Source organism: Dromiciops gliroides, chromosome 3 (assembly GCF_019393635.1).
Source record: "Dromiciops gliroides isolate mDroGli1 chromosome 3, mDroGli1.pri, whole genome shotgun sequence".
NCBI lineage: Eukaryota > Metazoa > Chordata > Mammalia > Microbiotheria > Microbiotheriidae > Dromiciops > Dromiciops gliroides.
The window spans coordinates 390,854,337-390,882,049 of record NC_057863.1 but is presented as its reverse complement, the minus strand read 5'-3'; the positions used below and the strand labels follow the sequence as shown (position 1 = coordinate 390,882,049).

The 27,713-nt window shown below is 38.4% G+C and overlaps 1 protein-coding gene across 1 annotated transcript in view; it reads left to right on the top strand.

Moving 5' to 3' along the window:
• CLASP1 (cytoplasmic linker associated protein 1) overlaps window positions 1-27,713 on the top strand; it is a 336,648-nt gene that overhangs the window by 301,734 nt on the left and 7,201 nt on the right. The window contains 11 exon segments of the mRNA XM_043996430.1: window positions 1,406-1,443; window positions 1,445-1,492; window positions 1,494-1,559; window positions 3,179-3,425; window positions 6,366-6,377; window positions 6,380-6,433; window positions 6,436-6,518; window positions 6,520-6,555; window positions 8,119-8,247; window positions 25,640-25,846; window positions 27,210-27,326. Of these exon segments, the coding sequence (XP_043852365.1) occupies window positions 1,406-1,443; window positions 1,445-1,492; window positions 1,494-1,559; window positions 3,179-3,425; window positions 6,366-6,377; window positions 6,380-6,433; window positions 6,436-6,518; window positions 6,520-6,555; window positions 8,119-8,247; window positions 25,640-25,846; window positions 27,210-27,326 (1,037 nt within the window).

The window sequence follows — 27,713 nt, the reverse complement described above, 5'->3', positions numbered from 1 at the left end:
AGGTGGCCTTTGCCAAATTCAGGCATCACTTTGCTATGATCCTTAATGATATCAATACTTACTGGCACATAATCAGATATATATATATATACACACACACACACACACACACACACACACACACATGCATTACATGCATATACCAACTTCTTCCTTGCATATCAGATGATCTTTTTGCAAATTATTATGCTGAAGAGGCTGGTATCTGCTCCTTTTTCAATGTTTTCCTAAAATTCATGAAGTTTAAAGATAATTGTATTCCTGATGTCTTCTTAGGGTACATTTGACAGCTTTTTTTTTCCTTGGTTGATCATCTATCCATTAGGTTTGAAAATGTTAGAAAGTGAACCCTTTCTTTGGAACTCTCTTTTCATAAATTGTTAGGCCACTTAGCAATATACTTGGAGAAGATCAAAAGCTCTTCTTTCCTTTTCTCTGTCTTATATAGTTTGTTTTACACACACACCCAAAAAAAGTATGAAAAGAAAGCACTTGGTGTCGTAAGAAATTGTTTATGTTTTGAAGTACTTTCAAGAGTCCAAGATTTTCTGTTTTTAAAACTTTGAGTTAATTTGCCCTACTTGATGCCACTTGTATTATTTTTGTTTATTTGTTTTTAAAGATTAATCAAATCTATCAGATTTCAGTTTTCTTTTCCTTCCCTTCTAGTTCTCTATTGTAGCTTCTTTGCCTGGAGCTTTACCCATCATGCAACTACATCTCTTTTTAAGGCTACAAACTAAAAACCTAAAACCTTTCAACATAGCCTGAAAGTTCTCAGTTGAGGTAGGCTGTATGAGAATTAAATTCCAGATTGTTAGGATGCATCTGACTTCTGAGTCATCAGGTTTTAATTCTTTGTTTTTCCGCTACTAGTGAAGATAGCCTTTCACTTTTTCTACCTCAGTCTTACTGTTTTCTGTATTGCTACTATGTAATTTATGAGGAAACTTGCTTTATTTTAAGGTGACCATTCTTCTTGGTTTATGTTTGTACATTTGAGACCAGTAACACCAAAAAAGTTTTTTTTCACCTTTTGAGGTAGGAAAGCAAAACTTTTCACTTTCATTAATTCTGTACATTAAGTCACCAGTTGTCACTATTTTGATTTCTTGCATTCATATGGTTGTTGATGTTTCTCACCGATTATTAGAGTACTCATGTTTATGGGTTCAAATTTTGTAAAGAAAGAACATTTTCTGAGAGAAAGGAAAGAAAAATAGCTTCTAATTAGTGGGGTCTTTAAAAAGATATCTGCCAAGATAATCTGTTTTATTGTAAGTCATTATTAGAAACAAAATTCTAAATGTATACCCCACTCTGTAAATTAATGATGCCTACCAATTTAAAGTAAAACCTTAATGCCCATGCCCCATTTTAAAATATTCATGCCTTTGATCTTTAGTATGCTTGGACTATGACACAGAGAACTTGAATTCAGACTGAAATCTATAGCTCTCTGCGTGGAGTAACAGAAGCCATAGAAAAGTTTAGGTTTCCGGAGCCAGGAGGATCTGAATGAGCCTATTAACGAGATGGACAAAAAAGACTGTGATATTGTAAGTACTCCCAGATTATTATTTTTTTTTCAAAAGATTTATCCATTGTGATGTTTAGAATCTAATGTGTAGTCGCCTTAAATTAGAAGCTTTAGCACCAGTCTTTGGGCATTAAGCATGTATGAAAGTATACCAGGTATTCACATGGAGTTCAGAAAGTTCAGAAAAGGTCTATCTAGCCTAGAGTTCCAGCCTGGTCAGGTTCTTCCTCAAGTCCTCTGCCATGAGCTGTTTCGCCTGGAACTCCCTCTCAAACTGAGTGTGGAAGGTTTTTATAGGTCTGGAGCAGAGGCGGTCCTTACACACTGCTTCAAGCTGATTGGTTAGCGTCATCCAAATCTATTGGTTCACTGGACTTGAAGGTAGTCTCTCAAAGTCCTTAGTTTCTGAGAACCATACAGTCTTAATGGCTGGCCAGGTGTGGTTACCAATCTAATTAACTTGAAGTAGGCCTAATCAGCAAAGTCAATCACTCTCATTTAATTCAGTTAGATTAATCTCCAGGTGGGCCTTTGGACTATCTGCAAAATCCCATTATTTTCTCACACCATCTAGTTTACCATATGGACTGCTCGGGGCAGCTAGGCGGTGCAGTGGATAGAGTACTGGCCCTGGATTCAGGAGGACCTGAGTTCAAATCCAGCCTCAGACACTTAACACTTATTAGCTGTGTGACCTGGGCAAGTCACTTAACCCCCAATTGCCTCACCAAAAAACAATATGGACTGCTCTCCTCACCACTTTCATACTTTCCTGTTCTAGATAGTACTTTGCCATAAAGGATATCAATTCAACACATTTTTTTAAAGCCATATGAAATAAGCCTTCTTCCTCGACTACCACCTTGATGGGGAATTGCTGCATGCAGAATTCTATTTATTTGGTTTTTTGTTTGTTTTGCCTACAATGACAGGAAAGAATGCAGTTCAAGCGGTTAAGTGCTAGGTTTGGAATCAGAACCCTGTTTCAAATCCTAGGTCTGCTACCCATGTCACCTTGGTCAAGACATTTGACCTCTCTTACTTAGCCTCACTTCCTTTGCCTGAAGATGGTTGGACTAGATAATCTTAGGTCATATCTAGTTCTAAATCTCTGGTGCTGTGAATTCATTCATTCTGAAAGTTTCAGTCACTAATTAAGCTTATCTTTCTGATAGTGTTCTCTCACTGAAACATAGGAAATACTCATTTGATGCAAGTATCCTACCATCTCGTAACACAGAATTCTACAATGTATATTTCAGTAGTGACTAGTCTCCCTGGCAAAAGCTATCTGTAGTTCTTTCAAAACCATATTTTCAATAAATAAAGAGAAATTATTATTCATCATGAATGAAGCCAATTTCATATATAAGTGGATAAGTATATATTTTAATAGAAACACTTTTTGGTCCTTTGTGTTTATTGTTGTATTAGATATCAAAATTACTTGTGAGAAAGCTTTTCGTGCCCTTTTATCAGCAATACTGATAAATCAAGCTCTTTTCCTTGGGCCCCTGAGTCAAAGTCTAAGTAAGAGGTCTTGGGCCTTCCATATTTCCTTTAAAATACCAGGGAAAGAAAAGAAATCACATTTTACTGATTGGGGGGAATGGGGCACTATCTCCCAATGTGTTGCAGGTTTCACGAGACGGTGGGATAGCCTCACCTGCCACTGATCTGCGAGGAGGAAGTGACGTGGTAGAAGGAGGAAGGAACAGCTCTCGATAACAAACCTCACTCCTCAACACCCAGCCTCCACGAGCCTTCACAGGGCCCCGAGCTCGAGACTACAGCCCCTATCCTTACTCCGATACAGTCAACACCTATGACAAGACGGCTCTGAAAGAAGCCGTATTTGACGATGACATGGATCAGCTTCGTGATGGTTAGTCTCCTTCTCGAATCTCATCCCGTTCTCATCAACTGGGCTTTGTTTTATCTTCTCTGAACCAAGCTCTGGGTATACTGATCAAATAGAGGTTTCACATTCAGGGTAGAATTTTAGCTTTCATGCTCTGAATTCACCTTTTCATTCCTTTATATAACACTTGAAGAACTTTCTCAGCTTAGTAAGCAACTGTCCTAAAGCACTATTTACTAACCTACCCAACTATGGTATTACAACAGTGTTTTCATGAGGCCCTTGTATTCTTCTACCTTTGGTACCATTGCAAATTGTATTAGATAGAGGCCTCATTTTATCTTGTGTTAGATGTCCATCAGAGCTCAAGACATTAATATACCATTCTATGGTGATATTTCTGCTTGAAACCTGGTTATTTCTTCACCTAATGATTGATTAGGTCATTGAGGGAATTTGACATGTTTACAATGCCTTGGTATTCAAGTGGATGCTTAAAAATGCTAGCCAAGTTAGATTTATTGACTAATGACAGTGCTGTTTTCTACAAAATCTTTTTTTAAAAAAACAAAACAGTCTTTAAGTCTTAAGACACCCCCACCACACATACTCCTAAAACAATCAAATCAGTGAACTGTTTAATAGACTTTAGGATAAGTATTATGTGATTTCATTGGCATTGGGAACTCTCAGGGAAGAAATTCCCTCTACAAATGCAGATCAACACCTGTTTTGTCACTTAGAGTTTAAGAGGTATTGTGTCCTCTGAAAGAGAGCTGGCCTTAGTCAGAAAGATCTGGGTTCAAGTCCTACCTGATACATATTAGCTTTGTGTCCCCAAGTTAATAACCTATCATTTCCCTAGTCAATTCTCTAATGCAATTATATTCATAAAATGGGAAGGCTTCTTTTCAAATATTTTTTATATAGGATAGGTCAGACCTCTCATCGCATGGGTAACTTTGGTATATGATAATCAAGCTTTGTATTATTGTTTTTGTGATACTAATAAACTAACATTTAAGGTTTGCAAAGCACTTTAAGTATATTATCTCAAATGTTGGAGAAGATGGGGGGGGAATTGGAATACTAATGCATTGTTGGTGGGGTCTAGTGAACTGATCCAACTATTCTGGAGAGCAATTTGGAACTATGCCCAAAGGGCTATGGGATTCTGCATACCTGTTGACCAGCAATACCACTCCTAGGTCTCTATCCCAAGAGATCATAACAAAGGGAAAAGGACCCACATGTACAAGGATATTATAGCAGCTCTCTTTGTGGCGGCAAAGAATTGGAAATTGAGGGGATGCCCATCAATTGGGGAATGGCTGAACAAGTTGTATATGAATGTAATGAAATGCTGTTGTGCTATAAGAAATGATAAGCAGGCAGATTTCAAAAAAACCTGAAAAGACTTAAGTGGACTGATGCTGAGTGAAGTGAGCAGAACCAGGAGAACACTGTACATAGTAACAGCAACATTGGGTGATGATCAGCTGTGATAGACTTTGCTTTTCTCAGTTATAATAATCCAAGACATATCCAAAGGACTTATGCTCTCCACATCCAGAAAAAGAACTGTGGAATCTGAATGCAGATTTAACTATACTATTTTTACTTTTTCTTTTGTTTTTTTCCCCCCTTCGTTCTAATTCTTTCACAACATGACTAATGTGGAAATAACTTTAATGTGATTATACATATATAACCTATATCAGATTGCTGTCTTGAAGGGGGGAGGGAGGGAGGGAGAAAAATTTAGAACTCAGAATCTTATAAAAAACGAATGTTGAAAACTGTCTTTACACGTAACTAGAAAAAAATAAAATACGATTAAGGGGGGAAAAAAGAAACTGACAGATTTCCCTCAGAATAAATGAATGAATGAATGATCTCATTTGATTATTAGGAAAGTCTTTTTTAGTGAGAAGAGATAGACTATGACCTGTTTATCTGCTGAATGATTTTGGTGTATATCATTTGCCTAAATATCACCCTACGTATAGCCACTTTCCTTTGGACAGTAATAATTGATGGGAAAATGTTGATTTTTTTTTTTGTCAATACAGAACTTGATCAATGAATCAAGACTACTCAAAATGGCTGTCTTCATTGTTTACTTCTGATTGTTCAGGCCATCAGGCATGGCACTAGTTGGTGAATTTTTCTTTTGGAATAAGCTCTATCTTAATTTTGTTCCACAAGTTATTCTTGGAAAGAAGGGTGAGATGCTAGGAAAGAAAAAAGTACAGGTGATTGACTTTTTCAAAACTTCTTCGCAAGACTATACTCTAATGACAGGAGTTAGAGAGATATGCCTATGAAGCTCACTGCCCCTGGTTATTTAATTTTGCATCTGAAACTTACTGTAATTCATCAAAGAACAGAGCTTCTCTAGTGAACCATTTTATTCATTCATAGGAAACTTTCAGTGTTTTAGGTCTCTGATAAGTTCTCTATCTTCGCAAGAACAATAGTGCTCAGTAAGTAAGCTAAAAGTTGACATTGTTCCCAAATTCCAGCTCCTCCCATTTAACCTTTCAGAGTAAAGTTACTGTGTGACTTATCAGAATTGTGGTTGTGTGGGAGGAAAAGTCATTATCTAAATATTGATTTGCTACCTCTAGGCTTTTCCCCTACAACTTGAAAAGGAATAATACAGTTTCCAATATTAACTTCAAGGTTACTCTAGTTTTACTTGAACCCAGAACACTCATTCATTTATGGTCATATTTCTTTCTGGGAAAATTGGTTTTGGGAACATCATGGTGATGAATTTCAAAGATGTTACAGAATGGCCTGTGGATCTTGATGAGTGAATCAAAGCCACCAAGATGGCAGCCCACATCAGTCACTTCCATTTGTTCAGACCCCAAATAGGGCAGGGCAGCAGGCCAAATATCCCTCTGGTTGAATTTTTCTCTGTGGAGTAACCTCTTGTTTTCAATTTCTCTCCCACAGTACCCATTGACCATTTGATTTGGTGGCTGATCTTCTGAAAGAATTATCCAATCACAATGAAAGAGTAGAAGAAGGAAAGGAGCCTTATTAGAATTACTTTAAGATTACCGAGAAGATAACCTAGGAGTTTGGGAAGAACACTTCAAAACAATTTCTGCTCTTGCTGCTAGAAACACTTGGAGACAAAGATGTGCGATATTTTTCTTGGACTTTTCATTTTTCGGCAAACACGATCATTGTCTAGTTTTCTTTGGATTTGGCTTAAGTTATTTTTGTGCTTCCTGTACTCTCTTAGTTTTTTGATGGAAACCTTTTTAATGAATATTGATATCAGGGGACAGAGCTAAAAATACTTCATATGCTTTATCATAGCAAATTTTTACTGTAAGAAGTTGTGGGAGCCACACTTTCACTTTGTGAGACCTGTGTTCCACAACATAGTACATAATTGGTGGGAATTTGGTTTATCATGCAGTTATATCATAAGATGGGATGGCTTCTTTTAAACTCTGTGTGTATAAGATAGATCAAATTCCGGTCAATTTTATTTCCTTTTAGTTAACATTTTACTTTTGTATGATAGAAGACACATAAACACTATATGATATATTTCACATAAAACAGACTATTCTTGAGAACTGCCTTTTATCTTATGCCTCATTCTTATACCCACATATGTTAATGTAATTATGCTTTTTTAAATTCCTCTATCAATTTGATTGCTACAAATTATAGAAACCTAAAAGTTAAGCAGTCAGGTTTAGTTAGGATACAAGGTTTTTCCAGATTATGAAATTTGCCCATTTTTGAAATTTAAATGAATATGGAAAGTTATCTGAATTCTAACCCAAGAGTTAAGCTACTACCCCAACTGGAATTTGTATAGACAATAAGAATCAAAAATGAAAGAAAAGGGAAAATTATTAGAAATTAAATAATAAAAAGTAGAATAAGTGATGTTACAATGTGTATAAATGACAGTTGATCATAGAATTGGTTTTATGTCATTATGACTGTAATAACATTTGAGTACTTAGTAATCAAATACTTAGAAGTGTTCATTAATTCTGCTTCATTGATTTAGAGGGATATAGGCCTAGAAAGGTGACAAAAGATATGTGCAAACTTTTCTTAAGTCAAAATACCATATACTGTGGCTATTAGACCTAGGATGCTTTTTTTTTAGTGAAAGATAAAATGATGTCATGTGGAGAATAAATAAATGTTGTGTTAGTGTGTGAATTGTACAGATGAATGGCAAATGAATCAGGATGTACTTTTTAGATACTGTTTAGTGTAAACTCCATCCTCTTTTACTAAGATTAAGAGTCCTGTTTAGAGTGGCTGCCATCCAGATTTGAGGACGGGGGATAATGTGAAGAAGCTTTTACAAGTTTTTCCACCAATGATCTCATCATTCATAAGGGTCAGAAAGTAAAACTAGGCTCTGACTATATTTTTTGAGTCTAGAAGCATTTCAAGGAGAATTACTTAATGCAAAATAACAAATAGTGTATTTTTGTTTGTTTTAAGGTAAAACAGTGCCCTCCTACATAATAGCAAAGATATCCCGGAGACGAATGCCTTTGACAGTTTGTTCATTTGCTCTGTGTTTTATAAACGTTAAGTGTGTACGGTCTCTTCTCTTGAATGAGTCCAATCTCAGTGAAAGTGGAAGCGACTGAGGGGCTTTTTTAATAAAACTTTGTATGCCAGTCATGTTTAACACCTCTCCCTCCATCTTGTACCTCAGCATTCAATACGGGCATTAGCGTTGCGAGTATTACGGGAAATTCTGAGAAACCAACCGGCAAGATTTAAAAACTATGCTGAACTGACAATCATGAAAACACTGGAGGCACATAAAGATTCCCACAAAGAGGTAAGCGAACTGTAGCTGGGCCCTGGGGTTGAAAGTAAATCTCCACTAACCAAGCAGTTGTTAGATGAAATCCTGAAAGTGAGTGAATATGGAGGGAAAGGGAGGGAGAAGAACCAGAACGTGGAATTTTTAAAATTTAAATTTAAAACATTCTGGCAAAGGTACATTCTGGAATCTGGAAATTCTTGTTTTAATACAGGGCAGAAATCCTATTGGAATCCCATTGACTGGAAAGGTTCCATGACTAATATAAAAGGAACTTTAGGGGCTCTGGATTTAATCCTAAATCTGTGACGCCTCCACCTTCTCTGTATAATATGGGGTACTAACCACCTCATTTCCTACACTAGGCATCCTTACGTTTGTAATGGTGAACTGTGCTTTCCACTTAATCTCCTTCTATAAGCAGCTCCCTTTCAACAGAAAATGTCCATGAGTTCCTAGGAGGAAGCAGTTTCCTCTAAGTAGTTGCTTTTCTAAGGTGAAGACATTACTACTGGCTCTCTCTCCTCCTTGCAGCTGATGATTACTTTCAAGCTAACAAGTGTTTGCACAAGAGGTAGGAAGAGGGTGGTATGCCTGTGTGTGTGTGTGTGTGTGTGGTGTGTGGTGTGTGTGTGTTGGGAGGGGGAGAGAGAGAGAGAGAGAGAGAGAGAGAGAGAGAGAGAGAGAGAGAGAGAGAGATCACAGATTTAAAGCTAGCAGGGACCTAACATTTACTCCAACCTTTTAAATTTACAGATAAGAAAACAGATTCAGAGAGTAAAAGGGCCCTGCCCAAGGTTACATAGGTGGTCACTGGCAGAGCAAGGATTCAAACCCAGCTCCTCAGACTGCATATTCAGTACTCTTTTCACTGCACCCAAGTCTTCCTGATTCTAAGTCCAACACTCTTCACTAGGACAAACTTCAACTGAGTTTTGTAAACAGAAAGTGCTATAGAAAACGAAATCCTATTTTCTAGTTTTTTTTTTCAGTAACCTTAAGTAAAATTACATGCCATGGGTATGATCCTAGAACAGAGAATAAAGCCAATTTCTCCATTAAATATTATTTATTTATTATATTTCCTCAAACTGGTAAATATTGCACTATAGTTAGGAGAAGGATTAATTTGACTTGGATTGAAGCATCTTACCTACAAGAAAAAATCTGGATTTGAAAACATGTCGTCTCTTTGCAATTATTACTTGCCAGAAAACAGTTGTTAGACCCTGGAATCACCAATAAGATTATCTTGAGGTCAAGTACCATATGATTTTCTACCCCTAATATAGTACAGTGCCGGGTATGTAGTAGATGTTAAGTAGAGGGTGTTTCAGAAGTCTTAGTATAGTTTAAAGATATTTAAAAACACCAAAATTAGGATATTAAAAACATTTTTAAATTAAAAAGTTTTTAACGTTAATGTTTTAGGTTAGAGTATAAAGATTTATGCCGTTTTTTATCTTCTGTTTGTCTTACTTGATTGTCTGATTTTTATATCACTTTTTCTACTTATGCGATAAGTACTCTTGATTTCATGCACTTATCACCAACTAGAGAAATTCAGAAATTTCTAGACTCGTTTCACACATAGACAAGGAAAAGTTTTTCTACTTTGTTTCAGTGCTAGCTTCAGAATTGTGTATAATAGCTACGGAACACTCCTGTGACTGGTGCCATTTTGGTGGCTTTATGTGTGAATTTGTGGCTGAGACTCAGCCTTTTGGCAACAGAGTGAAAGAGATAAAAATGGAATTTGGGGCATGTTAGAATGAAAAAAAAGTCTTTGAATTTCTGTAAAACTTCCTTTGTAAAACCAGAATTATTGGATAAAGCATTTTGAAATGCAATCCATTTGAACTTGAGAGTTTGGTATTATGAAGTGGTTACAAGGTAATGGCAGAAAGTCAAGTAAGGATAAGATCTTTGTAGCTATTTCTAGTCCACGATCTTGTATCAGATATAATCCAAAGGAAATATTAATTAGTTTTTATTGCATAGGCATAATATGCCAGGCACTAAATAGGACATAATAGGAAGTGTCCCTTCTCTATTGATATAAACATTCTTCGGAAGGCACCTGTGGACAAAGATTTGCAAAGTCAGATTTGAGGAATTGTTATTAAAACTTTTTGGTAAGCATCAGCATGGGCATTATATGGAAGTTTATTAGTTCACACAACAGATCTATCTCACTAACCCTATTCATCTTATTTTTAAAAAATAAAAACAATTTAATACCAAACCTTCAATCGCATTTATATGTATATAAGCATCCATATATAATATGTGTGTATTAGGAGTTGATCAAAGCTTCAATGTGTAAATTTGGTCTCTAGACATAATGTTTGGAGCACATTTTCTCTTTTATAGTGAAATTTCAGTAATTTGGACTTCAAAGATTTCAAATTTATGATAGTACTAGATTGAGCTTAATATAAATTCACTTTTGCCACTAAGAAGGAGAATGGGACCTTACTAAGCAAATTAAGAAGAGAAATTGGATAATGAGGTAATTTTAAAACTATTTTCAGACGTGCTACTTGACCCTAGCTGGACCATCATTATAGCAAGGCAATCCTTTTACACTTCCCTAATAAATCACTATCCCACTCACCAAAGCAGTGCTTCAAAACTTTTCCAACCCCCCTCAAACTTCCCATGGCTTCTTCTCCCCCACCCTTTCATCTAAGAACCTTGCCTCATATTTCACTGAAAAAATTGAGGCCATTTGCTGAGAGCTCCCTCTTCTCCTTTCCTCATCTCACCTCATCCTTTTTTTTTTTTTTTTGGTGGGGCAGTGAGGGTTAAGTGACTTGCCCAGGGTCACACAGCTAGTAAGTGTCAAATGTCTGAGGCTGGATTTGAACTCACTTCCTCCTGAATCCAGAGCTGGTGCTTTATCCACTGCACCATCTAGCTGCCCTCATCCATATGGTTTCTACCCACTATCTCTACCATCACCCGTCTCACATAATGAAGTAGCCCTCTGATCCCTTATTCTCCAGCAGATTGCCCCTCCCTTCCCATTCTTTCACTTATCTCAAATCTCTCCTCTTTAGTTGGTAGCTAATGGCCCGATTTTTTTCAATGAAATACAAGGCAGAGTTCTCAGCTTGGGGGGGGGTGAGCTAAGGAAGATTTGAGGTGTGTTGAAAAGGTTTTGAAGAGATGCTTTGGTGATTGGGATAGTTAATTAGGGAAGTGTAAAAGGATTGTCTTCAATGAGGATCTAGTTGAGATTATGTAACTAATTTGTAGTGTAGACCTGTTCACTATGGTTTCATGCATTTTGCCAACTTTATTTGGCAGCAAGTCAGTCCATAGTAGTAGTAATCTACATCTGAGGTTTGGAGTTCAAGATCAGTGATGGGATAATGGAGAAAGGAATTCAAGAGAGGCAGACTGTAGAACTGGACTGGTTCACTTAGAGGTCAAGCTAGAGAAGGGAGTAGAATGTAGTCAGTACAAGCCTGATGATCTGGGAAAGAAGTTAAGGGGTCAAGAGATTGGAAGCCAGGCTAGGAAGAACATGGTTTGGGGTTGCAAGACAGGATACATAGAATGGCAACAGATTCAGATATGGATCAGCTAAGGAAATTTTAGAGTTCATGAACATTTGTTTATGGTACATTTGTCAGTGATAGAATATGGCTGTGTATAGCCAAGGTGGTAATGAAGGAGCAGGTCATGGTAAATGACCAGGTTGAAGAACTGGGAGGTAAGGCTGCTTGAGGGAGTATCAGTATGGATGTCGAAATTCCCTGATCTGAAGACAGGTGTTGGGCACAAGAATGTGAACCAGGCACCAAAGTGATTGAGAATAGGAGAATGTCCTGAAGATTGATAGACAACAGCTACCAGAATTTTGATTGGGTGGTAGATATGGTTCAAGCGAATTTCAAGGAAGGAAAGATTACTTGGTAATGTTGGTAGAGAGACCTGTGAAGTGAAAATGGGGAGCAAGGAATATTCCATTTCTCCCACCTTGACCAGTGAATTGAGGGTGGGACATAAGAAATGATTGAGAGTTTCAACCAGTGCTGGAAAGGGTGCTCAGGAAAGTTTAGATCTGAAGGGATCCAGGTCTCAGAACCAGACTGAAAAGGAGTGGGAAAGGAAAAGATTTGTATTCCATAGAGCACAGTGGAAAGGGTAGGTAGTTTTTTTTTGGGGGGGGGGGTTGAGGGGGGATGGGAATTGCCTGACAATGTTATACCCATGTAAAAGGAAATTTTAGAAGAATGCTTAATTTCATTTGAAAGATCCATGCATCTTAGATTTTTAAAAAGTTGTAAAACTTAATAATGTCTTTTTAATTGATTCTTGAAATATGGCAGAGTAATGCTTTCCAAGTAGTTAATGTCTTTCAATGAAAATAGTTGTATAGACCAGGGCTTCTTTCCACTCACGACCCCTTTTCGCCCTGAGAAATTTTGGGGCAACCCCTGGTATACATAACTTTTTACTGTTGCCTAATTTTTCGAGACCCTCACATTCAGCTAAGGTCATGTAGTCGCTTCCCCACAGTTTAAGAAGCTAGGTATAGAGTTAGATTTTCTTCTTTTAACTTTTTAACGTGTAGCTTTATTAACCGTTAACGTCACTATAATCATGCATGGGGTTGTATTATATACTCTAGGCTAAAAGTTCCATTGAAAGGGTAGAGGTTTTTAAAAGGACCTTTGGGAGATGATCTAGCTCAGGCCTCTCCTGTCATTGATGAGGTTAATTGGGTCTCAGAGAAAATGTTTTGCTTCTATCTGGTTTTCCTGTTTCTTTTCTAGTTAGTGGTAGAGCTGGAAGTAGAACCCAACCTTCTTTCTCACTTTTCATTATACGCCCTGCTTCTCTAAGACTGTGATCAGTGTGTGGTCCCTGGGGAAAACTGTACATGGTCTAACCTCCACCCCAGACATTATGTCAGCTCAGGAAGTCCTCTGGCATCCTTTGTCATACCAGGCACTGGTGCATGTTCCATAGTGTGCGTTGTCTTCCCCAGTTAGACTGTAAACTCTTTGGTAGGGACTGTCTTTCTCCTTTTGCATTTGTATCCCTAGAACTCAACATAGTTCCTGGCATGTGGTGGGTGCTTATTAAATGTTTCTTGACTGATCTCTCTACAGATAGGCTTTGCCTTAGCATAGATGCAAAAAGGGAGATGCTAAAGTTCCACAATATCTTTTATATGGGTATGTTCTTACCAGAGTTTTCCAGAAGCTATTTTTCAGCATCCCCCTAATTTAAACAGGAAGTTTAAAATCATGGGTACCTTTTCCTAAACTCTTTCTATGCCAGACCAGTCATTTCATTGGCATGACTGCTTTCTCCACTGATGGAAATGACAACACCTTTCCACCACCTTCTTATCTGTGCACTTCTAGTCTGTATTTTTCCAGAAATCCTCCATGGAGGTTCCCAATGCAAAGGAGACTTTCCCCTTCTTTCTTTTAATATTTCTTTTTCTTTTCTTTTCCTTTTTTTTTTTTTTTTGCAGGGTGGGGTGGCAGTGAGGGTTAAGTGACTTGCCCAGGGTCACACAGCTAGTAAGTGTCAAATGTCTGATTCCGGATTTGACCTCAGGTCCTCCTGATTCCAGGGCCAAGCTGCTCTATCCACTGCATCACCTAGCTGCTCCTCAAGAAATATTAAAAGAGGGGGCAGATAGGTGGTGTGCAGTGGATAGAGCACTGGCCTGGAATCAGGAGGACCTGAGGTCAAATCCGGAATCAGACATTTGACACTTACTAGCTGTGTGACCCTGGGCAAGTCACTTAACCCCCCATTGCCTCACCACCACCCCCTACCCCCCCTAAAAATTCTTGAATACCCCTGTAGTACTAGGATTGTCTGTCCATCTCTTGTTCCTTAGTCCATCTACATTAGATTGTTCCACCTCCTTTTTTGGTCATATGTAATCATCACTGAGTTATTTTATGTCCTTTGTGATATAAACACTGCTCTTTGATCTGGGCCATTAGCTTCTTGGAGTTTTGATTTTTTGTGTGTTTTTTTGTTTGTTTTTGTTTTTTTGTTTTTGTTTTTGTTTTGACCCAGCTGAATGTCCTGATGTATGTTACAGAACCAGATGTAAACTCAAATGTTGTTGTTTAGTCATTTCATTCATCTCCAATTCTTTGTGACCTTGTTTGGATTTGGGTGTTTTTTTATGTTAGGGGGGGGCAAAGATAACTTGCAGTGGTTTGTTATTTTTTCTCCAACTCATTGTACAGTTGAGGAACTGAGGCAAACAGGGTTTAAATGACTTGCCCAGGGTCACATAGCTAGTAAATGTCTGAAGCCAGATTTGAATCTCATCCACTGTTACCACCTAACTGCCCCCAAACTATAGTGTAGATCATAGAAACACCAAACCATCAAAATGCCTTATTATATTATACACATGAAATTGTATGAATGCGCTGTGCAGAGAGAGAGAGAAAGGAAGGGAATGGGCAGCAGGGGACTATCTTCTGTGAAGAAAACTATATACTCTAAGAGAGGATTTACAGTATTCTGCCTTGAATTAGTTGATACATTTATGAAAGCTAACTTTTAAAAAAAATAATGCTGATTTTTCTTTTCCTTGCTAATTAGTATAAGCTCCTCTGCTGTGAGAGCTTCTTGAGCCCTTTTCAGGGCTGCTTATCCACCCTTGTGTCCACCTGCCATTCACTTATGCCTTTGGCTCCAAGAAGTAGTAGCATTCACAGTGTCCACACCTCAGCAGATGGCCTAATTGGGTCATGGGTAACAGACAGACCTGCAAGCTGTGGGTGAGTTAGGGGGTCTACCCCAAGTATTTGTAGACTTCCCCCAGTAGAATAGGTAGATAAAAACATTTTATTCTAATGGCCACGAAGCAGGTGCTGTGGAGCACTTAGAGCTTGGTCAGACGTCAAAGATGCCAAGATCATCCACTGCATCTGGGCCATTGCCAGTCATCCTGACTGTTGTCCTGCCACTAGACTTCAGTGACTGGAAAAGAGAATGAGGCTGACAACTGTGCAATTCTACATCACTTCAGTTCATGACCCCTTGGTGTCATTGCTCCTCTTCAGAAACAAAGGATGAACAACAACAATTATTATTAATGAGGGTTATCAGTCATTGCCACTGAGGACTGCTCTAGAAGTTTGCTTTTTCCAACCAGGCTTGTTTTGAATTCAGCAGAATTTTTTGATTATATGTCAAAGCAGAATATGTAACCAAAATTCTTCTGTGATCTGCTGCCCCATTTCTCTTTAAATTCTCTCACCACTTGTAAGCAACCTGGTTGTTAAAAAAGTATTTTCCTATTTCATTTTGCTGGCCATGTTTGCTTTCTGTTGTTTGCTTACATTTATAATCATCGGTTTCTTATGTTACATAGAACACAGAAGCGGAACCCAAAGTTCACCCTGATTCAGGCAGTCTGCCAAAAGTCAGAGGATTAGCATATAGAGTGGGATCAAGGAGGGCTCCCTTCCTTGCCAAAACAGGGTCCTGTAACCTACTGACTAGTTCTAAAGCCCAGGGAAGGGAAAGTGTTGTCCTGATACCTCTGCCAGAATTGGTGCTATAGCAGCAAGTTACCTACCCTGGGCACAGAAAGAGCTGAACCTTTCTGAGGTGTTTTGCCGGGCAGTGAGGGTTAAGTGACTTGCCCAGGGTCACATAGCTCGTAAGTGTCAAGAGTCTGAGGCCAGATTTGAACTCAGGTCCTCTTGAATCTAGGGCAAGTGCTTTATCCACTGTGCCACCTAGGTTCCCCAAGAGTCGGCTTTCTGTTAGCTTTTGCTATCAGGTGCAGATAAATGAAAATCTGAAATTTTAAGCTTTTCGTATAACCTGTTCCTACTAAATTCAATTAATATCCCTCACTCATAACAGTCAACTGAATTTTTCTCTGCAACAGATGCTTGGATTCTCTGTGTGTGTGTTGTGTGTGTGTGTGTGTGTGTGTGTGTGTGTGTTGTGTGTGTGTGTGTGTGTGTGTAAACCTGTATACATATACACATAAGCACACAAATTTTCTGAACTATTTCATTTTCCTGTTGACTAAGACAGGTTAACTTGTCATTAGCCTATATTATAATGTTAACATTGTATTAAACAGTAATCACATTTAATAAAATTCTATAATAATAATCCTCAGAATAAGCTAAGAGATCATCTTATTCAGCATGTTCATTTTACAGATAAAGAAGCTGATGTCAGAGAAATTGGAGGGAACATCAATGGCAGAGCACGTCTCTTGACTCCCAGTCAGTTTCCCACCTGTACTAACCTCTAGCCCTTGATTTTCTGCAAAGATAAGACAATAATTTGGGCATACAGTCCCAGCACATAAAAAAGTACAAAGGGTGACTGTCATTTCACTGGTTTTCCACCTTTGTTTTAAGCTGTAAAATTAATACACAGATTTACTGCTAAGCCCTTGGCTTACCTTAGTCCATTTTGTTTGAGTTGTTTAAAAAGACGATATGAGCTGTTGGAGAGCATTTAACCTAATTACATGGTGAATACAGTCACAATTCTATCTGCAATCACTGGCGTAGAACCAACCAGAAATACTTACATGCTTTACTGTCTGAATCAATTTTTGTGTCTTTTTCAGATAGTTTTATTTCCATTTGAAAAATAATTGCATGCCATATTAAAAATTATATGGCTGCCAACTTTGAATTTCTCAGAGGTGAACATTGATTTTTGTTTAGATTTATGGCTATCTATGCTAACAGTGGCTGGTTAGCAGCAACATTGACTCACTGAATACCCAGCAGTATTTTTCCCTCATTAAGACATATGGCTAATCAAGAACACCTCCTTAAATTGACTAGCAATATAGGGATGTAGTGACAAAGATAATCAGGGCTTGAGCCAGCACGTAATTTTGGGGAAGGAGTTATTTTCCTGATTTGTGTCATCAAAAAACATTTGCTAAGTGCTTAATGAGCTTTTCTGGGTATCCCATGTAGTTTGAGTCCTTCCCCTTTTGGGACCCTTAGGAACTTTTATCTTAGATCCACCCTGTGGATTTCACTAGTGCTGCATGATATAAATGTGGAAAACTACTTTCAGTGCTAAACTGTACATTCTGTTTGATTTACATGTCTTAAAGAGTTTTCTTGGGGGTACGTAGAGGTTAAGCAATTTGACCAGAGTAGGATTTGAATTCAGCTATTCTTGACTCTCAAGGCCAGCTGTCTCTCAGCTATTTGGATGTAGCTCCTCTAAGAAAATCCTGATAAAGAGCATACAAAAAGGATATACAAAGAGCAAAATAAAAATTAATAGCATGTGCAAACCCAGACATTGAAGTGTCTGTCCGACATCATTTCTATTTACAGATAGGTAATTGTGAGAAAGCAAAGAACTAATGGTAATTAATCTTAATAGTCAGGGGATAGTACTGTGTAGGAGATGAATTTGAAGTACCCTGAGGCCTTTTTTCTCCCCTACGTTAGCTGCAAAAGTAACAGCTAAATAAATGTGCACTGGTATACTGCTTTATGCTTCTAAAACTCATATTCACTTGAACTATTTAGCCTCCTTATGTAGTAGGTAAGCTGACCATTCTCTCTCTTCATGTTACAGATGAAGAAATCGAGCCCCAGAACAAGGCTTGATTTACTTAACAGGGGCCAACAGCAATGGCGGCAGTGCTAACTTGGAAACAGGCATGGAGTGCAGTGTTTTGTTATTGGTTTTTTCTATTGCCCCCAGAAAACTGGAAGAGCCCACCTAGGTTGATAGCATTATAGGTTTAGAGCTGAAAGAGGCCTTAGAAGTCAGCTATTCCAATCCTTTCATTTTGTAAAATAAGAAAATGAGGTCCAGAGAAGTAAAACAACTCGTCCCCCACGATGATAAAATTTGTAAGTGACAGAGCTGATATATAGGGCATTCCTAGGAGACTTTTCTTTACCAACTCAAACCCAACTCAAATCATATGAAACCTTTCTGGGGACCTCATAACCCCCAAAAGTTGCTTTCCTGTCCCCACTTCCATCTCCGTGTTTGGCCATGCTTACTTCTCTGCCCTTTCCCCATCAATTGCGGCAGTTTGTCAGATGAAAAGAGTAGATTCATCCTCATTGGTTTGATGCTAGAAGCCCCTCTTTTAAAAATAAAACTTGGAGAGGGCAGCTAGGTGGTGCAATGGATAAAGTACCGTCCCTGGATTCAGGAGGACCTGAGTTCAAATCCAGCCTCAGACACTTGGACACTTACTAGCTGGGTGACCTTGGGCAAGTTACTTAATCCTCATTGTCCTGCCCCCCAAAAAATCAATAAAACTTGGTATAGAAAGACGTTTAATTTAAAAACAGCTAGGTAGATAGCATGTCCTTCTCCCCCCAATATAAAGGAATGTTCCTTTAAGAAAGGCTCTTTTTAAATATAGTCCCTGCTCTCAGGTAGCTCATACTCTACTTGAAGGAATTAGCATATATAAGAATATTCAGGGGGCAGCTGGGTGGTGCAGTGGATAGAGTACCGGCCCTGGAGTCAGGAGTACCTAAGTTCAAATCCTGCCTCAGACACTTAACACTTACTAACTGTGTGACCCTGGGCAAGTCACTTAACCCCAATTGCCTCACTAAAAAAACAAAAACAAAACAGAGAATGTTCAGCCAGAAGATGACTCGAAAGGCCCAAAAGTCCTAGAGCATGTGGCATGGACCAAGAATCTCAGGATACATCAAGGAGGGGGAGGGGGAACTGGAGCTAGACTTGCAGGGCAGGTATTAATGCCCACAGAATCTTAGGATGCAGTGACAGGGCAGATAGTATAGCCTGTTGGTCCTGTGCTTGGGAAGAGTGGAGTTCACTATCCAAGCTTAGCCTATCCAAGCATTGAGCACAACCACGGTACACGTCCTGCCAGATTCCCTACTACACTGGGATCTGGGTGCCCTGGTGTTAGAGAGAGAAGATGAAGGAAAACATAAAAACTATGTAGTAGGGAGGGAATTGAGATATGGCGTAGGCTTATGAATCCTTAACTTGATTTTAAACTCCATGAGGCAGTAGTGTAACTTTTGTCATCTCCTGAAAATCTCTTTTTCATGTTTTTTTCAAATAAGTTTTTTTTTAATTAATCTTCCGTTATCCACCTCCCCTCCCCCCGCCCCAACTACACAAGAATCCTTACTATTGGGTAGTATCAGTAACACATGTATCACTAGACTGCCTTATCTTCTATTGTGATTTGCACACAGTGCACTGTCGGTAAATATTGACTGATCAGTCATATTAATTGATTAAAGCAAATCTTAAGGAGGTGACTTAAAAGTTTCCTGAAGGTAGCAATCTGCATTAGTATTTCTGAGTAGTGTCATTATGTTGCATTTTCAATGGAATAGCACATACTTACAGTACATGTTCGTGTAGCATCTGTAATGTTTGTATTATTTAGGTGGATCTGTAATGATAGGAATAGTAATCCTTTAATGAGGTACCTACTCATCAGCAAGTACCCAGGCAGTAGACACTGGTAAAGTTAAAAGGGTACAGTAGTCAGAAAGTATGTTGTAGGACAGTAGTGTCAAACTGAATAGAAATGGAAGCCACTAAACCATGCATAAAGATTTTTGTGGCTGCATGTTGACTTAGAAAACCACACTATTGGGGCGGTAGGTGGCACAGTGGATAAAGCACGGCCCTGGATTCAGGAGTTCCTGAGTTCAAATCCGGCCTCAGACACTTGACACTTACTGGCTGTGTGGCCCTGGGCAAGTCACTTAACCCCATACCCGTTAAAAAAAAAAGAAAGAAAAGAAAACCACATATTAATATTATCTACATTCTGTTATTTTTACTTGTCAAATATGTCTCAATTTACATTTCTTTCTTTTTTTTCTTTCTTTTTTTTTTTTTTTTGGTGAGGCCAGTTGGGGTTAAGTGACTTGCCTCAGGGTCACACAGTAGTAAGTGTCAAGTGTCTGAGGCTGGATTTGAACTCAGGTCTCCTGAATCCAAGGCTGGTGCTCTATCCACTGCGCCACCTAGCTGCCCCCCAGTTACATTTATCTGGTTCATCAGAACATTGTGGGTTGATTGATACCTCTGCTATAGAGTACTATTTCTAATCAAAAGAAACTTTAAAGTTCTTTAAATTTGGAACGTTGTCTGAAGTCTTAAGAAGGCAAAGAAAATAAATTTAGGCAATAAATTTTTATTGACTTGTCATAATGCTCATAGCACACATGTGTGTGAAAAGGAAAAAAAAGCCATTTTGGCTAGACCATCAAGTACATAAAGGGAAGTGCTGAGATATAAACCTAGAAATGTAGATATATCAATTTCAGTAGTTTTAAATTCCAGAGTAGTTTGTATGTGATCTTCTAGGAAATAGGGAGCCACAAGAAACTACTGAGATGCAGAGTGACCAGTCAGACTCCCCCTTAGGACTATCACTCGAAGGGTATGGAGAATGGATTGGAAAGGAAAGAGATGAAGGCAGAGAGAACAATTAAACTATTGCTGTAGTCAAGATGAGAAGCAATGAGAGACTGGACTAAGGTGGTGGCCATGTTAGTATAACAGTATAGAATGGATCCAAAAGATGTTGTGGGAGTAGAATCAACAAGACTTAGCAATTGAATGAATATGTAGGGTCAAGGAGAATAAGGATGGACTACAATGGTGACCAGTTAGAATTATCATGCTGTGACAGAAAAAAGTGGTTAAGAAAATGAGTGGACTCTAAAGTTCTGCATTTGAGTATTTGATTTATATGAAGTATGTAAGCATCTTGGGTCACCTAGCAACAGCTCTTTTGGATTTAGTAGTGAAGAAACATGTTAGATGCAGGAAATTTCCTGTTTAGGCAGAAATACCCTTAATTATTTTTTGTTGTTGTTTTATAGTGAATTAGGTTGCTTACTTTTGGTTGATTTTTTTTTTTTATGACGAAGGCTGAGGTGATATTCAGAATCTTCGTGCAATCATAAAATGTTGAAGCTAGAAAATAATTTAGGTATAATTTATTCCAACCTCTTAGTTTTATTAAGTGAAGAATCTGAGACTAGAAAAGGAAAGAGACTTGCCCGATGTCATAAAGCTAGTTATTGGACAAACCAGGACTAAATTCTAGTCTCTTGATACTACTACTCCAGTTTTTTGGTTTTGGTTTTTTTGTTTGTTTTCCTGTTCTGCTTTACTTCCTAGGTGGCACAGTAGAGAAGGGTCAGACACTTACTAGCAGTAGACCCTGGGCGAGTCACTTCACCCTGTTTGCTCCATTTCCTCTCCTGGAAAAGGAAAATGGCAAACCACTCCAATATTTATGTCAGAAAACCCTAAATGAGTCACGAAGAGTTTGCTCATGACTGGAAAAATAACTGAGCAACAACAAAAATACTTCCTTTCACCTTAGTTAATTGATTTAATCCAAGTCAGCAAACTTATGAAGTATCTGCTATGTGCAAAGCACTGGGCTAGTTTCTGGGTATATCAAAGATGAAAACTATAGTTATCTAAGTTGGTGGTTTTCTAGTCTTCATGGGGCTTTTTAAGAGCTTCCCATATGAGGATAGAAAAAGTTTTCTGTGCTGATTCTGTGCTTTGCCTTCATCTGTCAAGTAATGACTTTTATCACCCCCTTTATAACAAGGCTGGAAGGGGTGAAGTCTCTACATCTGAACTCTCATCATATCATTGTTATATTAATATGGTGCCACGTAAGTCAAGTTTCTTTTTTTCATAAATAACCATGCATGGCGCACTTTCTTAAAGTATGTTTACTCATTTAGATCACTAGTCCAGTCATTGGATATCCCACTTTATTATTGGTAGTATTGTGAAGAGAAAAAAATGGATGTCTATGGTGTTATCAGACTTTTTAGAGACAACACATTCCATTATTTCAATGTTAATACCAGCTCTATTTTTATTTATAATGTTAATGTCACATTACTTTTATAGCAATTACAGTGCGTCATTTTACAGTAATTGCATGAGAATGTTATCTGGCAAGAAGAAAGGATTTATAGGATCATAATTTAGAGCCAGGAGGCACTTTAGGGTCATAAAGTTTATCTCCCCCTACCCACCCACTTATTTTATATATGGAAGAATCAAAGCAAAAGAGATTGAATGACTGTCCAAAGTAATTATTATGGTCATAAGTGTTTGGAACAGGTCCTCTGATTCCAAGTCCAACGCTCCTTTACTATGTATATAATTTCCCTTAGACGTAGAACAGTTCTTATCCCCAATTTACAGTTAAGGGAAATGAAGCCTAGGAAAACGAAATTATTTCCCCCAAGTTTCACACCTAATGCATGCCTTGTACTAGAACACAGGTCTTCTAATTCCTCAGTCAATACTCATTAAGTTACAGTAGGAAATACTTATAATTTGTCTAAAAATTCTTTTTGATTCACTGCTTCTCAGTATTAGGTTTCTCTCTCTTTCCACCATTCTGTTTAGCAGTTTTCAAATGATGGTGTCTCTATACCCTCATCAGTTAACTAAAAATTTAATTGACTACTCATCTCAGATCATCTCATCTTCAAAATCTCAAGTTCCTGTTCATTCAGGTGCTGTTTAGACTTCATATGCTTATTTGACAGAAATAAATTTTAGACAATCATCTTAAACTATTTGTCATAATAAGCTAAAAATGGATCCCAAACCTGAATATTCAAAGTCATGCTACTTAAAAAAGTAGAAGAAAATCCTATCAGGTACCTTTCAGAGTTATGGATGCATAAAATTAATATAACTAGATAAGAATAAACTCAGTCAATGTGGAAAAAATATTTAATCAGATATATCTGATATCAAAAACTAACAAATACACAAGACAAAGAGTCATTCCTCAGTTGATAAAATAGTTTGAGGATATGAAACAGCCATTTCCAAAAGAATTGAAAATTATTAGCCATCATATAAAAAGACTTCCAGATCACAATAATAAAAGAATTGCAAATCAAAACAACCCCAAGGTTTTGTCTCCTACCAAACAAATTGGCAAAGACAAGAATACTCTATTGGAGAGATTGTGGAAAGAGGCATATTACTATACTCTAAAAAAGATACCTTCTCTCTACTCACACAGTTAACCTAGATTATTGCAACTTCTCCCTAAGCAGTCTCCCTTTATCAAGTCTTGCACCATTCCAGTTCATTCTATCCACTGCCACCAAAGTAGTTTTCCTGAAGTATGCATATGAACGTGTGATTCCTCACCTGAACTCTGGAATCCAATATAAACTCCAATTCAGATTTTAAAGCCCTAAACAACCTCATCCAACCTTTATTTCTACCTCAGTGGACACAACTCCCCTTCCTGCTGCCATTCATCCAATCAAAGTGGCCTTTTCTCTAGTTCCTCACTCTGAAAATGTCATCTCCCATCATTGTGCCCTTGCAGGTCTATCCCACACCTGGATTGTACTTCCTCCTCAAATGGTCCTCATAGATACAGTTCAAGCACTATTTTCTGCAGTGAGCCTTTTCTGACACTCACCCTACCCCAATGCCTAGTGCCTTCCCTCCTAAACTATCTTACTTAACTATTTTGTCTGTGTATGTCTTTATTTTTATCTGTGCTTATTGCTCCCACCCCAGCTGGAGTATAAGTTCATTGCAAGCAGGAATTGTTTCATTTTTTGTGTTTATATTATTTATTAGCAGCTGGTACAGTGGCAAATAGTATGTTCTTAACAAAATACTTGATTGATGGTTGGATTGATCCATAGTGAAGTACAAATAAATAGAATCAGAAAAATAATGACCATACCAATATATGGATAAAACAACAGAAACTAAGTGCTATGAAATTATGACAACTGATCTTGGCCAGAGATATGAAAATGTACCTTGCTCCCTTCTTTGCAGAGCAGTGGATACTACATATAACATTGGATTTGGCTTTATTGAACTACTTTTTAAATGTTATAAGGAGAAGTGAGGGACATATTGAGAAGTATAGGTGATAAAACACAGAAGATATTAATAAAAATCAAACAAAAAAACTACTGACCTTACCTTTCTAAAGCAGCAAGGCATTCAGGGAAGTCAAACCACCACGGACCCTATCACCTTAGACCCAAGTAGAAACATTTCATTACCCTGAACCCAAGAGCCCTGGGAATAGTATTGGCCCCCTGGATCACACAGCCATTGTTGAGAAGAGTAATTTCTAGGGGAGAAGTAGCCCACCTTTCTTGCCACCACCAAAATCAGCTGCTAACGAATTTCCACTGATGAAGCAAGTGAGCTCAAGAGCCCTGGTAATGGCAGTGCCCTGCAAACCACCAGGCTTGCTTCTAGTCTGGATCCTGCCACCCCCCCCACACACACACACACCCTACTCTCATTATCTTGGGAAGCAACCCCCTATGGAGATTGGAGATGCAACCCGACAGCTGTTCTCAAGGAGCCTCCTCAACAACCATAGCTCCTGATGGTTCAAAATCAGAAAGTGAATGTAGGGGGGCAGCTAGGTGGCGCAGTGGATCAAGCACCAGCCCTGGATTCAGGAGGACCTGAGTTCAAATTGGACCTTAGTCCCTTGACACTTACTAGCTCTGTGACCCTGGGCAAGTCACTTAACCCTCATTGCCCTGCCCCCCCCCACACAAAAGTGAATATACTGCTTCTTGAGAAACTCAAGGACCATGTCTTTTTTTTTTTTTTCCTTGTATCCCCAGCGCTTAAAATACATAATAAGCACTTTAAAAATGCTTTTTCAGGGGCAGATAGGTGGCGCAATGGATAAAGCACTGGCCTTGGATTCAAGAGGACCTGAGTTCAAATCCAGCCTCAGACACTTGACACCTAACTAGCTGTGTGGTCCTGGGCAAGTCACTTAACCCTTCATTGCCCTACCAAAAAAAAAATGCTTTTTCATTCATTCATTCTGAATATGCTTCCCCTACCAGAGTGTAGGGGACAGCTAGGTGGCACAGTGGATAGTGCCAGGCCTGGTGTCAGACTCATCCTCCTGAGTTCAAATCTGGCCTCAGACACTTACTGGCTGTGTGACCCTGGGCAAGTCACTTAACCCTGTCTGCCTCAGTTTCCTCAATTGTAAAATGAGCTGGAGAAGGAAATGGAAAACCATTCCAGTATCTTTGCCAAGAAAACCCCAAATGGGGTCATGCAGTTGTCAGACACAGGTTGTACTAATGCTAAAATGTGTTCGTGCGTGCACACACCAACACCGACTAACACATACTTAAAAGCCATCATTAAGCAATGCTTCAAGAGCAAGAGGAAGTCATTTAAACTTTCAGTGGTTGAAATGGTACATTGTGTTTTCTGTATTCATTAACAACTAGATAAATTGATGATATCTGTCATTAGATTAGATCACTGGCATTTGACCTGCATGAGTAAACATTTGTGTTTGGTGCATCTTTTCTTGTGAAATGTTAATCATTCCAATTTGGGAACTTGGGGGATATTTCAGGTTGTGAGAGCTGCAGAGGAAGCTGCTTCAACATTGGCCAGTTCTATACACCCTGAGCAGTGTATCAAAGTACTTTGCCCAATCATCCAGACTGCAGACTACCCCATCAATCTAGCTGCCATTAAGATGCAGACCAAAGTTATCGAGAGGATTTCCAAGGAGTCCTTGCACCAGCTCCTCCCTGACATCATCCCAGGCTTGCTACAGGTAGGGCTCAAACACCCATGGGGTATGTACTGTTACTGTAGTTGACAGCTGGTGTGGCTGGTGTTTGACCTAAACTAATGATTCATAGGCCAGATAGGACTCTTCAGCCATCTTGCTTGCAAGTATATCTTTATTCAGAGGGAGGAAGAATTACGTGGTAGGCAGCAATGTACTACTTGTGCTGTTGGCATTTCAAAACCAATGTATAGTCAATAGTCCCCAAGGTGTCACTGAGATTCCATGACCTTTCCTTGCATTTACTTGAGTCTGAACCTTTCCTGAGTGTGATCTTACTTTCAAAGAATTTACAGTCAAATGAGGAAAATAAAATATTTATACAGATAATTCTAATTAGAATGGACAGTATCTCATAAGTGTCACAAGAGCGATCCCAAAAAAGTGTTGAAGAAATTCAGAAGGAGATAATGTTGCCAGCAGGGCTGATCAGCAAGTTTGATGGACTTGATCATAGAACTTTTAAAACTGGAAGAAACCTAATTCAGTGCCTCAGTCTGTATGTAAGGAAATGAAGTCTAAAAGTTGAACTGGCCCTTGAAATATCAGTGGAATTTCAATAAGTGGGATGCATTGTAGGGCAGGGAAAGGGCTACAGACTGAAGAACCTTTTAAGCATCAAGGGCCAGAAAACAGAGGCCACATTTAGGGAAAAGTAAGTAAACTACTAATACTTTAGGTTGGCTAGGGCATAAGTTTCCCCTAAGGGAGTAATGGTGAATGAGGTTCAAAAGGCAAGTTAGAACCAGATTATTATTGGAGGGCTTTGATTTCATAGATCTCAGGCTTTAGTCTATGTGGAAGGGGAGCCACTGAAAGCTTCTGAGGTTAACACAGAACAGGGAAACAAGCACTAATGGGGAGTGGGGGGGGGAGCGTGGTTTGTTCTATACCTTTAAAAAAAATCAGCATTTTAATAAGTGAGACTTGCTCTCCTTGGGAGAAAAGAAAAAAAAAACAGTCTGCTGCTTTGGGGTTTTGTTTTTGTTTTTGTTTCTCATTTTACTTACTCTTTTTTGTCTCCTTTATCTTACTCTGGTGCTCAGCTTCCATCTTATATTCGGTGTTATTTCCTTTGCTTCTTTGGCCACCCAGGCATTATATGAAGCTCAGTCCAACTGAGTCTCACTTGCCTTTAGATGAAAATTCCTGGATCTAGTTCTGGGGCTGTGCATGTCCATGTGACTCTTCTTCCTCTTTCTCTGATAACTGCTCAGAAAGCCCTCTTAGGTTCCCTATTAACTGCAGATACAAAATAGGATGATCAACATGCACATTCATGAAGAGCTTGAAAGACTCGTTTAAAGTCATCTTTAATTTTATTTTCCCTCTGTTCCTGGTACCACAGGGCTATGACAACACGGAAAGTAGTGTTCGTAAGGCCAGTGTGTTTTGCTTAGTGGCAATTTATTCTGTAATCGGAGAAGAACTGAAGCCTCACCTTGCACAGCTCACAGGGAGCAAGGTATGTCTATTATTACAGACTTAATATGTTTAGATATCTCTCTCTCTGATTCCATAAATCATCTTTGACACCAACCTGATGGCAGGCTTTATCACCTTGTAAGTTTTAACTTAGCTGTATTTTCTTAAAAAACAACAACAACAAAACATTGCCTAAAGATAAAATAGACAAAATCTGCAATGTAAACATCTTTATATCTATCTCAAGATGATAATGTAAAATAATCTCACAATTTCGTTCTTATTTTATCTTTCAGTGCTAGTTTTTTATTTTGTTTTTGATTGTTGGATATAATAGCATGAGAAGCAGTGCTCAGTAGCCAGCCAGCCATGCTGTGATCTTGATAACTCATGTGTAATCTAACTGTTCCCAGAGGTTTATAAAGCA